Below are 15,919 nucleotides of genomic sequence, written 5' to 3'. Positions count from 1 at the left end.
GCATGTTTTAATTAACGAGTTGTAAGGCATGTTTTTATTAAAACGTGTTTTAAGGCATGTTTTTATTAACGTGTTGTAAGGCATGTTTTAATTAACGTGTTGTAAGGCATGTTTTTATTAACGTGTTGTAAGGCATGTTTTTATTAACGTGTTGTAAGGCATGTTTTTATTAACGTGTTGTAAGGCATGTTTTAACGTGTTGTAAGGCATATTTTTTACATGTTGTAAGGCATGTTCCATTGTAGACTTACACAGTGACTGTCTAGTGTTTGACAGCTCTTCTGACACTCTGAGCCCTTGGCTCCGGGCCCTGCACTTGAACAGTTGAAGAAACCCATTGGTTTTTCACAGGCTGTAGGGAACAAAAGTAGGCTTTATAGGTTAGTAGGGACTAAAGTACAGAGTCTTAGTGGTGAAGTGATTTGCTGTATTTAGCAAATAAAGATGTGTTCTGAATTTCAGAGTACTCACATAATTGTTTTGGTTCTCCAGCACAGCTTAATTTCCCTTGTCTGCAAGAGCTGGGTGGTTAAGAGGGATACAAGAGGAGGGGGGTTAAGCATGGTTTAACATGCCTCTTGCAGTAAACCAAGACTTCAGAAGAAGACATTCGATTTCTAAATATTTTAGTAGACCCACAACATAGAAAACCATCAGAGTTTCAGAGACTTTCTTTCACATGCCAACCAAGTCCTCACCAAGTAACCCCATAGATCCTGGTGACCTCTCCAGGGGGTACTACTGTGCCTCCATGGTAGCAGGAGCAGCGTGAGGCAGGGACACACTCTCCCTGGTCGTTCAGGTAGGTTCCTCGGCACAGCCACAGCCGTCCACAGACACATGGTCTAACTGTTCAATTAAATAAAAAATGTTTTATCCATGATGGGAAATTACTTTGGGCTTGCCTCCAACAACAACAACATCCACAACAACAAGAAGATACAAGACAACAACAACAGCAACAACAAGACAACAACAACATACACAACAACAACAAAACAGCAACAACAAGAAAACGACAACAAGACATTAATAAAATGAATAATAATAACAATAATAATATTAAATAAATTATATTAATAGAAATGAGTTGTCCATGTAAATGCACCTGGCATGTAAAGTCTGGCTGGCTCAGTGAACGACAGGTGCGGTCACAGCTGGTCATGGTGTAGTCATAGACCATCGTGTCAGGGCAGCTAGAGGAGTACTTCCCTGTGGAAAACAGTATGGTGATTCAACATTTAATTATATCTTTTGGGGTATTTTGTTTTTAAATAAGAGGGTAAACCCTGAACACCGTGGGTAAATAGGAGGGTAAACCCTGGACACCGTGAGTTAATAGGAGGGTAAACCCTGGACACCGTGGGTAAATAGGAGGGTAAACCCTGGACACCGTGGGTAAATAGGAGGGTAAACCCTGGACACCGTGGGTAAATAGGAGGGTAAACCCTGGGCACTGTGGGTAAATAGGAGGGTAAACCCTGGACACCGTGGGTAAATAGGAGGGCAAAGCCTGGACACCGTGGGTAAATAGGAGGGTAAACCCTGGACACCGTGGGTAAATAGGAGGGTAAACCCTGGGCACTGTGGGTAAATAGGAGGTTAAACCCTGGAGACTGTGGGTTAATAGAAGGGGAAACCCTTCTTTAATTAATAAATAAATAATTAAATTCAGTATCTGATGTTTATCTTACCACAGGTGGTGTTTCTCCATCCACTGAGCAGGACGCCTGCAGCAGCACATGCATGGACGTAGGAGGAGACCGCAGCACACATGCACTCCTCACTCCTCTCACAGTTACAGCTGTCATATAGGCAGATCTATAGGGAGAGAAGAAGAAACAGAAGAAGAAGAAGGTTCAGTTATAAGATGTGTTAATGAAGAAAACTACTGTTTTCTGAAATCACACACAAGCACAGGACAATAGTATCATACAAATCTGATTAGATGTTTTGAGATAAATAAAATTAATATTATATCATTTTGATATAGAACTTCTTAAATAATTGTTTAAATATATATTCATAGAGCTTTTGGGATAACTCTGTAATTAAAGAGCAATTGACTAATTAACATCATCACACTTACTTCCTTGTAGTAATTTGGGTTGATCTCAGTGTGGCATTGGGAAAATATTCCTGCACGATCTGACAGCATCGAGCACCAGTGCTTGGCATATCTCTCTGTAAAACATATGAGATTTTAGCAACATTTCACAAAGTACAAAGAAAAAAATCTAGGCATCTCAGTAGACATATGTAAGTGTAAGCCCCAAGAAGTATTCCAAGGTTCTGATAAAGGCTCTCTATGCCGAAACATAATGAAACAATTGAAATGGTTAGTTAGAAAAAAACTCAGATCTATGAACAGAGTGATCCTTTTTCTACGACTATTTGGATAGAAAACACTCTGACGTTTCTAAAACTGTTTGAATGATGTCTGTGAGTATAACATAACTCATATGGCAGGCAAAAACCTGAGAAAAATTCAAGCAGGAAGTGCAAAGTCTAAGAATTGAAGTTCTTCTTTTGATTCTCTATCGAAGCTACAGTGTCTGTGGGGTGGGTTAGGGTTAGGGTTAACCCTAACCCTTTTCAAGTGATTCCCTATCCAGTACACAGTGACTTAGGGTTCATTTTGCACTTCCTAAGGCTTCCACTAGATGTCAACAGTCTTTAGAACGTTGTTTCATGCTTCTACTGTGAATATGGAGCGAACAAGAGGGCCTGGAGTCAGATGAGTGAGAAAATGACATGAGCTCAGAGGCGCGCACTCACGTGAGTGACATTGGAATTGACATTGGAATTGTCTGGTTGGAATATTACTAAAGATTTATGTTACAAACGTCCTAAAGATTGATGCTATACATCGTTTGACATATTTCTACGAATCTAAATAGAACTTTTTTTGACTTTTCGTCGTGACATTATCGCGCGTTTCCTGCATTTAGAGTAGTCAACACGCGAACAAAAAGGAGGTATTTGGACATAAATTATGGACTTTATCGAACAAAACAAACATTTATTGTGGACATGGGATTCCTGGGAGTGCATTCTGATGAAGATCATCAAAGGTAAGTCAATATTTATAATATTATTTCAGAGTTTTATTGACTCCACAAAATGGCGAGTTTGGTTTTGTGTCTGAACGCTGTACTCAGATTATTGCAAAGTGTGCTTTTGCTGTAAAGTTTTTTTTAAATCTGACACAGCGGTTGCATAAAGGAGAAGTGTATCTATAATTCTTTGAATTACAGTTTAATATTTTATCAACGTTTATGATGAGTATTTCTGTAAATTGATGTGCTAATTCACCGGAAGTTTTGGGAAGCAAAACATTTCTGAACATTACACGCCAATGTAAAATGGGGTTTTTGGATATAAATATGAACTTTATCGAGCAAAACATACATGTATTGTGTAACATGAAGTCCTATAAGTGCCATCTGATGAAGATCATCAAAGGTTAGTGATTAATTCTAGCTGTTTTTCTGGTTTTTGTGACGCCTCTCCTTGCTTGGAAAATGGCTGTGTGGTTTTTCTTGTCAAGGTGATGTCCTAACATAATCTGATGCTATGCTTTCGCCGTAAAGCCTTTTTTGAAATCAGACAATGTGGTTGGGTTAACGAGAAGATTATCTTTAAAATGGTGTAAAATACTTGTATGTGTGAGAAAATTGAATGATGAGATTTTTGTTGTTTTGAATTTGGCGCCCTGCTATTTCACTGGCTGTTGAATAGTGTGTCCCGCAGGTGGGACGGTCACGTCCCACATACCCCAGAGAGGTTATAAAGAGGTTGAAGGAGTACCATTCTCTACACTCAGACTGCATGGGATCTCAAAGCTCTGTGCCACATCAGGACAGCTTGCTTTGTTCTTCCACGTGTTGGCAAATGATTCAGCGGTTCCTTCCACGAGTCCATTGATGGTTCTGAAGTCATCAGCTTGGATGCTGTTAAAGTCTCCGCAAAGACCTGGATAAGAGGTACAAAACATTATAACAGGTGGTTTGAACTAAAATTGACTAAAGATGCAATACATCAAGTATCATTAGTTTATTAATAATTGTTTCAGGTGAGGTTTGACCGAACCCCTCAAACAACTGGTATAGTGACACACATTACATTAACAATAGTTTGATAACCAATCAGCTTGTATAATAATAATAATGCATGAGATTTATATAGCGCTTTTCAAAGACCCAAAAACGCTTATCTTTTCACAAAGACGTTAAATGAACAGAGAGAAACATACCCTGGGTTTTTTCTTTGTGTGAACTGCTAGCTACGATGTAGACCTGCATTATAGGTGTTATCTGCACCTCTAGTCGGAGCCCATAAGAGGTATGCACAACGATGTAGAACGTAGAGGGCTGAAAGATCTTTACATCCGCTGTGGAAAATATACACAAGTTCTAGTCACAATCTGGTTTACCATGAACTTTTAGCTCCCACTTCCCTATTGTGGGATGCTTATGGTGTTACATGCTGCTAGACAAGGAAAGAAAGACAATAAAAGAGACAACTTCTGGTACGGTACGTACTGCACGGGAAGGGTTTCAAACATACGTTTATACTGATTAATAACTACAAAAAAATAGACAGATATCACATTTCTGTATCCCTTTTCTCAAGCAGCCATCAATCAGTCACTCACCCATGAAAAGCGGCAACTGAGAAAACATCTTGTTGACAAAGACCTTTCCACTGGCCTCGATGACGATAATCTGCAAGTGACAAATTACAACTTGAGTAAAAACAACTCCACTGGTGATAAGAAGTGTGGAACAGGGTTGGAGTCAATTCCAGTCAATTCAGAGAGTAAACCTAATTCCAATTCCAAATGTTCCTCACTGAAAAAACAATGAAGAGCATTGGAATTGGAATTTCAGTGGACTGCCTGAATTGACTGGAATTTAAATGGAATTTACTCCAACCCTGAAGTGGTGATACGAGTCACTGACAGCAGCAGAAGTCTCAACATTGAGCTTTTTTCCCCTGAACATATACAACATGGTTTGATGTTGATATATTTTAATATGACACTATCAGGTGGGTGTGTCACTGCAGAAAGGCTAACTTACCATGGACTCTGGAGTCACCAGGGTTACAGATCTTAGGCAGGTCTCAACGTCCGTCTTCCCACATTTCACTATGTCACCCAGGACTGTGAAAGCAGTCTCGTTGGTTTGCTGGGGACAATTGGTACAAGGTATGACAGTTAAGTTATGGTATGACAGTAAAGTTAAGGGAACTAATTTTTTGTAACACACTACTTACTACTTGCCTACTTTCGGTTCTAGGGAATTACAGTTCCTTCAGGAAGTATTCACACCCCTTGACTTATTCCACATTTTGTTGTGTTACAGACTGAATTTAAAATGGATTAAACATATATTTTTTCACACAATAGCCAATAATGACAAAGTGAAAACATGTTTTTAGAAACGTTTGCTAATTTATTGAAAATGAAATACAGAAATATCTTATTTACATTAGTATTCACACCCCTGAGTCAATACATGTTAGAATCACCTTTGGCGGTGATTACAGCTGTGTGTGTTTCTGGGTACGTTTCTAAGAGATTTGCACTCCTGGATTGTACAATATTTGCTATTATTTATTTTTGTACATTCTTCAAGCTCTGTCAAGTTAGATGTTGATCATTGATAGACAGCGATTTTCAAGTCTTGTCATAGATTTTAAAACGGATTTAAGTTCAAATTGTAACTAGGCCACTCAGGAACATTCAATATCATCTTGGTAAGCAACTCCAGTGTATACTTGGCCTTGTGTTTTAGGTTATCGTCCAGCTGAATGGTGAATTTGTCTCCCAGTGTCTGATGGAAAGCAGACTGAACTAGGTTTCCTCTAGGATTTTGTCTGTGCTTAACTCCATTCTGTTTATCTTTTATCCTGAAAAACTCCCCAGACTTTAATGATTACAAGCATACTCATAACATGAAGCAGCCATAACATGATGCAGCCACCACAATGCTTGAAAATATGAAGAGTGGTACTCAGTAATGTCTTGTATTGTATTTGTGTCACGTCCTGACCAGTATAAGGGGTTATTTGTTAATGTAGTTTGGTCAGGACATGGCAGGGGGTGTTTGTTTAGAGTGTTTCGGGGTTTGTTGGGCTATGTTCATATTTAAGAGGGGTGTTTGTTTAGAGTGTTTCCGGGTTTGTTGGGCTATGTTCTTTATTAGTCTATTTCTATGTTAGTTCTAGTATGTCTATTTCTATGTGATGTTTATTGGGTGGACCTTCAATAGGAAGCAGCTGCTCCTCGTTGCTTCTAATTGAAGGTCCTATTTAAGAGGGGTGTTTTTCTATGGGATTTGTGGGTAGTTGTTCCTTGTTTAGTGTTTGTTACACAACAAAATGTGGAAAATTTCAAGGGGTGTGAATACCTTCTGAAGGCACTGTACATTATGATTCAACTTGATTGAAAAGTCTGATGTTATTTATGAGATTAATATGGATAGTGATAGCAATGGTATCTATAAGCACCTCCAATGCAAGTGACTGCCAGCTGTCAGCCGCAACCTATGCTTGATGTGGCCCGTTCGTGGGCCAGTACATGTTCGCTAGCGAGTTAGGAGTTAAATCTACTAAACATACAGTACGTGTCAGCATGGAGTCATATTACTGCCAACTGACATGGAATCTGAATTGAATCACTGTGAATTTGTATGAAAAAAAATCACATTTTTATTCAGTATTTCTCCATACAGTAGGTTAGATCCTTACCTTGGACAGGACATATGAGCAGTCTCCATGGAAGGTGTAGGCTTTCTCATCGTAGGTGGTGATGTGGGAACCTCCCACTATGGAGCAGGTAGCTGGGCAATCTAGATCCACACAACTCCACTGGCCTTGGATACAGGTACTAACAGAGAGAGACAGTCAGTTTAGCCTCAACACATCCGGCTCAACACATCCAGTTTAGCCTCAACACATCCAGCTCAACACATCCAGCTCAACATATCCGCCTCAACACACCCGGCTCAACACATCCAGTTTAGCCTCAACACATCCAGTTTAGCCTCAACACATCCAGCTCAACACATCCGCCTCAACACATCCGCCTCAACACACACAATAATTCAGTGTATATAAACACAATGCAGCTCTTACCATTCATGGCATGTTCTTGAGAATGATTGTCCAGGCTGGTAAGTTTGTCCGTTGTGGAGACAAGAGCACTGGTTCACAGCTACACAGCCAGTCTGAGTGATGTCATCAAACACGGTTCCTATGAGAAAGGCATTCAACACATTTAGTCACCTGATCCCATGAATTACATTCAATACATTACATTTAGTCACCTGATCCCATGAATTACATTCAATACATTACATTTAGTCAGCTGATCCCATGAATTACATTTAATACATTACATTTAGTAATTTGATCCCATAAATTACATTAAATATATTTAGTCACCTGATCCCATAAATGACATTCAATGAATTTAGTCCTTCCTTATCTCATAAAATACATTGATCCATGTAGTTCAATATCTTAATTACTACGGTACATCTGTTGCAGAACTTTTGCCAAATAATGAAATCTCCAGTCCTACAATAAGGCTACTCTTCCAATCTATGTAACCTTTAACCTGTTACTGGTTTAAAGAGCCACATAACTGATATCAGGGTTTATACAGTCTTCCTGGTTTAAATAGCCACATAACTGATATCAGGGTTTATACAGTCTTCCTGGTTTAAATAGCCACATAACTGATATCAGGGTTTTATACAGTCTTCCTGGTTTAAATAGCCACATAACTGATATCAGGGTTTTATACAGTCTTCCTGGTTTAAAGAGCCACATAACTGATATCAGGGTTTATACAGTCTTCCTGGTTTAAATAGCCACATAACTGATATCAGGGTTTATACAGTCTTCCTGGTTTAAATAGCCACATAACTGATATCAGGGTTTTATACAGTCTTCCTGGTTTAAATAGCCACATAACTGATATCAGGGTTTTATACAGTCTTCCTGGTTTAAATAGCCACGTAACCATTATGAGTTTTAATACAGTCTTCCTGGTTTAAAATCCAGGGATGTTGACTCCAGTCATGTTGCAACTTGAGACTTGACAAAAAGTAAAACACTTCCCAGTAGACTTGGACTTGAGCATCTATGACTCGTAATTTAACTTGGACTTGAGCTGTATGACTCGATTTGTCATCTTGCGCATGTAAACCTGTCTGGGAGGGGGGGGGTGCAGTTTGTAAAATGTGGGGCCAAAATCACTGAACTTTACTTGGTACTTACCCACTATTATTTGGGACTTGACTCTTAACTCGAAAAATAAGACTTGAGACTTGCTTAGGACTTGAGAAAATTGAGACTTGGTTTCATCTCTGTTAAAATCAGTGAGTGTGCAGTACCGGCAGAGCAGAAGCATCCGTCGGTGAGATTGCATTTGTTTATTTTTAATGCTACTTTAAAATAGTTATATAGCTGACATATGATGTTGTACTCAGCTACTTTAAAATAGTTACACAGCTGACATATAATGTTGAATTCAGCTACTTTAAAATAGTTACATAGCTGACATGTGATGTTGTGTTCAGCTACTTTAAAATAGTTACATAGCTGACATATGATGTTTTGTTCAGCTACTTTAAAATAGTTACATAGCTGACATATGATGTTGTATTCAGTAAATGAGTGCATGTACCAGCAGGGCAGAAGCATCCGTCAGTGCAGTGTTCCTCACAATGCTGGTTCCTCTTTGGGTTGGAGCAGGTATCAGTGCAGGGACTACCACACTCCTGGTACTGCATGCTTAAAGGACACGTCTTCACTGCTCAACACAGACAAATAACCCTGGTCACATATCTGTTTCTGAGTCTTCATTATTTCACATTTTCACATATTCTTCTATTGAAATCATTGGAAGACTAAGTGAAAATTGGGATTTGCTCCTCAGTTTTCAGTCACATAAATGTAAATACTAGCATGTCAAAGAAGAAGACACTATAGATTACCTAAGGCAAAGCATTATTGCATGTCAAAAGTGTTTACTTTGAGTTACAACAAAGCTCTGGCTGAGGAATTTTTTCCCATCCCACATCAAAACTACCAACAGAGAAATACAAACAAACAATCCAAAATAAAAACAAAAAGGATATGCAAAATAGATTCCCTTACTGCAGAACTGGTCGGTCTTCCACTCTTGGGGTTTCCCCCCTGCGTGAGCACACTGGCGGGAGTACTCGGACATGGTGGGGCAGGCGCAGGAACTGCTGCTGCTGTTGCCACAGTGACACATGTCTTCTGCACAGGCCTTGATGAAGGAGTCTGTGGCAATCAGGTCCTTACAGCTACTGAAGGCAAGACTGGTGAGAAGCTGCTCACAAAGTTCGGTCTGAAAGGATGAAGAAGAAGAAGAATTACTAGAGGCAACATAGAGGGATAATGAACTGATCAAATGTCAGCCATGATGATGTTGATATTGATATTTTAAACTAACAGTCATGTTTAAATGTAATGAATTAGAAATCTTAAATGTTCAGCTCAGATCTAGGCTTGTAAATACCTGTTCTTCACACTGCTCAGTGTGACCAGGGATTTCTGTACAGGTCTCTGTTGGGCCATTCATCTTCCAAATATCACCATAGTCGATTGTCTTCAGATGATCACCTGTAGGAAAATAAACATAGTTTTATCTTAACTGTTTATTTCCCCTAACAAATAGTCTCTGTCATCATGTGTTTTGTGTTTTTGATAACCCTTTCTTAATAATATGGTACCTTGAAAAATACTTTATAACCCCTTCCTAACCCATAAATTGAACCTATACATTCATAAGCAGAACAGGAGCGTAATCCGCCCCTCTAAGACATTTGGTGATTTTGTTTACCATGACTAATGAACTCGTCGTAAATCTGGACTCCGTTGAAGTCTCCACACAGCCCACAAGTCTGATTCTGGAACTTTGAGTCCAGCTCCACCTATAATACCAATGGAAGATAGCTGAGGGTTAATGCATCGCAAATATGTAGATTACACATACAGCTAGCTGGCCATGCAGCTACAGCAGTTCATATGTACTGACATTTCACATGCATCAACTGTTCCACCCTGGGTACCAGTCTGTTTATGCTAACATTCCACTCCTTGTTCTAGCCTGGGTACCAGTCTGTTTATGCTAACATTCCACTCCTTGTTCTAGCCTGGGTACCAGTCTCTTTATGCTAACATTCCACTCCTTGTTCTAGCCTGGGTACCAGTCTGTTTATGCTAACATTCCACTCCTGGTTCTAGCCTGGGTACCAGTCTGTTTATGCTAACATTCCACTCCTTGTTCTAGCCTGGGTACCAGTCTGTTTATGCTAACATTCCACTCCTTGTTCTAGCCTGGGTACCAGTCTCTTTATGCTAACATTCCACTCCTTGTTCTAGCCTGGGTACCAGTCTGTTTATGGTAACATTCCACTCCTTGTTCTAGCCTGGGTACCAGTCAGTTTATGCTAACATTCCACTCCTTGTACCTGTGTTACAAGCATTTCGCTACTTCCGCAATACCATATTTTTAATATGTGTATGCGACCAGTAGAATTTGATTTGATATACCTATGTTTGGCATATGATGCTGAGTACAAGGAGTGGAATGTGAGCACAAAACAGGCACTGTGTTTCAGGTTAGGTATGTACAGATAGGATCAATACAGAGCATTAGGATACCTAAAACAAATACAAAAGTGTGCCCAGGACTTTGCTAATATTATTCAATGTTTAATGTATTGTATACCCAAGTGGTTGTTCATTAAAGTGAATTATGTGGATTAGGGATCACGTCTACAATATGTCTACAATAGGAAACCTGTTTCACTGTAGTTTTATTCTGGTCTGACATGAAATGGATAGGATCTGAACAACAATACCAAATACATTCACTGTATGAATCTTCCCAACTATTTGTTTATTCTTTTAATAATCAGGATTCTATTTTTTGTTGGTTTGTGTTCTATAAACATCTGAAAGGAGGAGGTGTCTTACAATCCCCTCTGTTTTTACCTCTCCTGCACATGCACTCTTCCCTTTAAAACCTTTTAAACTCTCAACATGTTGTTAAAACCTTTTAAACTCTCATCATGTTGTTAAAACCTTTTAAACTCTCATCATGTTGTTAAAACCTTTTAAACTCTCATCATGTTGTTAAAACCTTTTAAACTCTCATCATGTTGTTAAAACCTTTTAAACTCTCAACATGTTGTTAAAACCTTTTAAACTCTCAACATGTTGTTAAAACCTTTTAAACTCTCAACATGCTGTTAAAACCTTTTAAACTCTCATCATGTTGTTAAAACCTTTTAAACTCTCATCATGCTGTTAAAACCTTTTAAACTCTCATCATGTTGTTAAAACCTTTTAAACTCTCATCATGTTGTTTTGTATTTTCCTGCGTGCATTTAGAATAATAATAAATGAAGCATCATATTCATGATGTTTTCCTCATTAAATTGAATGTGAGTTGTCTGGAAACTGGTCTGTCTGCTATGCAATTTAGTTTTAGTCTGAGGTTAGGATGTTTGAGTACACTGGGATTATTTACGTACACACGAAGGGGAACGATGATACATACAGTATTTACTCACTACAATGTCAATAGATATTGAGACAATATCGTGACTTCTGATCTAATCACACTCTGGAACTGATTAAAATAATACGTTCTTCCATACTGTCCCCACCAAATGGCACCCTATTCCCTATATAGTACACGACTATCAACAAGAGCCTTATGTGCCCTAATCCAAAGTAGTGCACTATAAAGGGAATAGGGTGCCATTTAGGACAACAATTTTCAGATTTTTTTCACTGAAGCCTAGATGATGGATTGTTGGAGGAAATACATTGGTCCACATCCTTGATTGGAGCAAAGCCTATTCTAATATCACTTTACCTGCCAATCTGTGGCCTTACTAAAGAGACCACAACTGTTGGTATGATCGTTAGACTGAATAAAACAACTTTTAATGTAAGAATGTTGTATGTCACCGTGCAGAAATATAACCCAGGAGGTAGATTGATTATTGGTCTGTCCTGTCCCATCAGTGGTTAACACTCTGTTCCCACTCTTATCCCAACAGTTCATCTAACACTGATGTTCCCACTCTTATCCCAACAGTTCCTCTAACACTGATGTTCCCAACAGTCACTAGCTAACTACAGACCGTTTTCATCAGGACCAGAATATTGCACCAAAGCATCACATTTACATTTGACATTTAGCAGACACTCTCATCCAGAGCGATTTAAAATCAGTGTATTGAACCAAAGCAGGTGAAACAACCACATATCACTGTAGTTTAACAGAAGACGTATGGAAATGAGTAAGCATACTGAACACATACCCAGAGGGAATCATCTTCATTCCACATGACGACTAACCCCAGCTTGGCTGTGATCTTCACATAGGAAACAGTCCTCTCAATGAAGATGTTAAACTGACCAAATGGTATGGTGACCCTAGGGGGACAAACAATAAAGTGTTCATCAGAGAGGAGAGTCGGTATTTCAACGAGGGTCGAAATTGTCCTTTAAAGTATTTTCTTTGTATTTTTCTTCCTCCCCTATTGAGACTGTACTAGGTAAACATGTCTGTATACAGTAGTATTTCATCAAATGGAATTTCAGCTTGATAACTTTCATCTGTAAATGCACATCAACTAAACTTCAGAATATGAGTTTTACCTCTGAATGCTGTACAATGAATGATTTTAGATCGCTGATGAACTCACTGTTGCTCGTTGAAACTGACATTATGTAGATTATTAAAACAGCAAAAAGTTGATCTCAAGATGAGTTAAATGATGATGCAGCACTGCATCCATTTTTTTAAATTCTGAATTTTACCTCAAGTCTTTATGCAAAAGTAGCAACTGAATGCAAGTGAAGTGAAAAATAAAATACTTCCCATTCTTTTTTTTCCTACATATGATAAATGCAATTGAACGAAACAAAAAAAAGTTTGATCTCTGAATAAAATGAATCCCATTGGATGTAGTTACGTGATAACATAACATACCCGTATCATTTGCTTCCTGTATTACTATATATTTTACACATCTAAGAGCCAATGGTTTTACACATCTGAGATCCATTGTTGACTAGACTGGGAACTCACTTTAATCCGTTGACGCTGACGTTACCGTTGGCCAGCTCCACGAAGGTTCCATCCAGCTTCAAAGAAACCTTAATAATAATAACAGTAGGACATTTTATTTGACAGACGCCTTTCAGGACCCTCAAGGTCACCTTACATTAAGATCATAGAGCAATAAACACAATTAATCAATAGTGCAATTTAAAAACAATTAATCAATAGTGAAATTTAAAAATAATTAAACGACTGATCACAAAGGAATACCTTGGTGATGGTGGGCAGCCCATCTACCTCCCCGCGCTGCAGCTGAATGTTAAAGGCCTCGTAGCCGCTGCTGCTCTTACACAACGACGACAGCACGTAGTTACAGGTGTAGGGCAGCTGGAAGAAGTCTCCATCGTAGGTTTTGTAGTGGTAGTTACCCCATGTGCTGCAGACCTGCCCGTTATGAGTGGGACTCACTCCTGCTGCATGGGGGGAAATGTACAGTATAGTTGCACCATCCATGTCTGAATATAAGATGTATAGTATAACAGTACAGTAGAATATAGATATTTGAATATTAGGTGAAATATATTCAACAACACAAATTACCTGATAAGATTTGCAGTTTGGAATCATATAGACTCCCAATGGAAGTCATATCTGGAATCATAACTGGAAATAGACAGGGAACAAGTCTTATTTTGCTTCTAATCCAGCTCTTCTTTAGTTCCTAAACTATGCTACATGGGTTATCAAAAGGTGATATTAAATTGTATTTCATCATATCTTGTCTTGTCTTTTCTTACCAGTGTTAGAATGTGCAGCAGATAGTCCGAAGACGAGAGCGATCCACGGCTTCACCCATTGGAGTGCCATCATGGTTCTTCTAACGAGTCGTCCTGGTCCACCTGAACAGATATTCTCCCTGTTCCTACTGATACTGTGAGGCACCAGGTGCCTGCTTTTAAACTACTACACTCAAGGAAGTACCTTGATGATGCTGGGATAGTTGATTCTGTATCTAAGGAGGGGACTGATCAAACTTTAGGTGTTAGCATTGTTCTGTTTGTCTGTCTGTCAGAGGTAGGATTACCTGTCATTGACATTGTGTAATGTATTAATCATAATAATCCCTAGGTAACTATCGATATTCCTGATAAGTAGGGTACATCCCAAAAGTGTTCCCTATACAATGAGTGTACAGAACATTAACACTCCTTGTGAAAGCTATGATCCCTGATTGATGTCACCTGTTAAATCCTCTTCCATCAGTGTAGATGAAGGGAAGGAGACAGGTTAAAGAAAGATTTTTAAGCCTTGAGACAATTGAGACATGGATTGTGTATGTGTGTCTTTCAGAGGATGAATGGGCAAAACAAAAGATTTAAGTGCCTTTGAACGGGGTATGGTAGTAGGTGCCAGGGCACCGGCTTGTGTCAAGAACTGCAACGCTGCTGGGTTTTTCACACTCAACAGTTTCCCGTGTGTATCAAGAATAATCCACCACCCAAAAGACATCCAGCCAACTTGACACAACTGTGGGAAGCATTGGGGTCGACATGGGCCAGCATCCCTGTGGAACGCTTTCGACACCTTGTAGAGTACATGGCCTGACGATTTGAGGCTGTTCTGAAAGCAAAAAGGTGGTGTGCAACTATATATTAGGAATGTTTTGTACATTCAGTGTATAGTGCACTACCTTTGAACAGAGTCCTTGTGTATGGTATAGGGTATAGGGTGCCATTTGGGCACATATTGATTACAGTAAACCCTTATCTAAACTGTGATGAATGGACAGACTCATCAACATTCTACAGAATCTTAGATTTTTTTTCATTAATCTTTAAAGGGCCAGTCTGTGATATTTACAGCCATTTATACCATAGACGTGGTTGAGTGGCTACATTTCTCCAGCCCTATCCCTCAGCTTTAATAGCAAACCAAGTGACGGGGCTGCCGTTTAGTTATTTTTCAAATGAAGGAGTCGGGCCTTTGTATGACTAATTGATGATGCGCTGTCCATCTGTTTATGCTGATTTTAAGGTTTTACCTGGTTTTTTAATATATTGTATGACATCACATTTTATGTATGTTCTGCATATGTACAAAGATGTTCAAATAAACCTTTAAAACTTCAATTGTGGTTTACTAATTTGTCATGTTTCATGGCCTGTTCTTGGAAAAGAGGGATGAAAGTTTGTGTTATTCTTATTAGGGACACAGTCTGCTTCACAGCCAAGCCTCACCACTGGACCACAAAGTTGTAGGATCAATCCCAAATAGCACCCTACGCACTAGCCCCCATAGTGTTCTGGTCAGAAGTAGTGCACCATATAGGGAAAAGGGTGTCACTTGGGACGCATCATAGATGTCCTACAGTTGTTCAAGCGTTGGGTTGTGTCTACAGATTATTTGTTTTTGGTTGGAGGGAATGTTGTTACATCAACTCAACCGCTCCGTCATTTCTAAGTTCTCAGATCGCTAATGAAGCATTAACAGGACATGACTAAATATTGACTTAGCAACTTATTTACAATTCATCATCAGCTCTTGGTGAACACACTACACAGTCACGCAGTAGAAGATGAGGTGTCAAGCTCAGCTCAATTATAATTCACTGACATATTTCAGAGCTATACTTGTACTAACAGGATGTCTGTTGTGTTAGAACATAGCAGTGATACTTCAGATAGAGTAGTGATATTTCAGATAGAGCAGAGCAGTACTACTTCAGATAAAATATAGTAATGATACTTCAGATAGAGCAATGACACTTAAAAAACAGACTATTTCTACTTC

The 15,919-nt window shown here is 39.0% G+C and overlaps 1 protein-coding gene across 1 annotated transcript; it reads right to left on the bottom strand.

The window, feature by feature from the left end:
- Positions 1–251: 251 nt before the first annotated feature.
- LOC123724531 (mucin-5AC) lies at positions 252–14,039 on the bottom strand. Its single transcript, XM_045688659.1, has 21 exons — positions 13,927–14,039; positions 13,730–13,792; positions 13,400–13,602; positions 13,157–13,224; positions 12,384–12,498; positions 9,887–9,977; positions 9,563–9,666; positions 9,175–9,391; positions 8,702–8,827; positions 7,144–7,261; positions 6,757–6,895; positions 5,085–5,192; positions 4,658–4,727; positions 4,256–4,393; positions 3,811–3,975; positions 2,090–2,184; positions 1,695–1,821; positions 1,109–1,212; positions 699–849; positions 472–521; positions 252–352 (listed from the first exon to the last, which is right to left on the bottom strand). The coding sequence occupies exons 1-19, from the start codon at positions 13,997–13,999 to the stop codon at positions 799–801; spliced, it is 2,175 nt and encodes a 724-aa protein (XP_045544615.1). The 5' UTR covers positions 14,000–14,039; the 3' UTR covers positions 252–352; positions 472–521; positions 699–798.
- Positions 14,040–15,919: the final 1,880 nt, after the last annotated feature.

This window comes from Salmo salar, chromosome ssa10, assembly GCF_905237065.1.
Source record: "Salmo salar chromosome ssa10, Ssal_v3.1, whole genome shotgun sequence".
Taxonomy (NCBI): domain Eukaryota; kingdom Metazoa; phylum Chordata; class Actinopteri; order Salmoniformes; family Salmonidae; genus Salmo; species Salmo salar.
This window is presented reverse-complemented; position numbering and strand designations above follow the sequence as displayed.

Coding starts and splice junctions, on each gene's coding strand:
- LOC123724531 (XM_045688659.1), bottom strand. CDS start 13,999: ATGATGGCACTCCAATGGGTGAAGCCGTGGATCGCTCTCGTCTTCGGA. Junction 9,978..12,383: donor ATGAAGATGATTCCCTCTGG/GTATGTGTTCAG, acceptor TTGGTATTATAG/GTGGAGCTGGACTCAAAGTT. Junction 9,392..9,562: donor CTGAGCAGTGTGAAGAACAG/GTATTTACAAGC, acceptor TCATCCTTTCAG/ACCGAACTTTGTGAGCAGCT.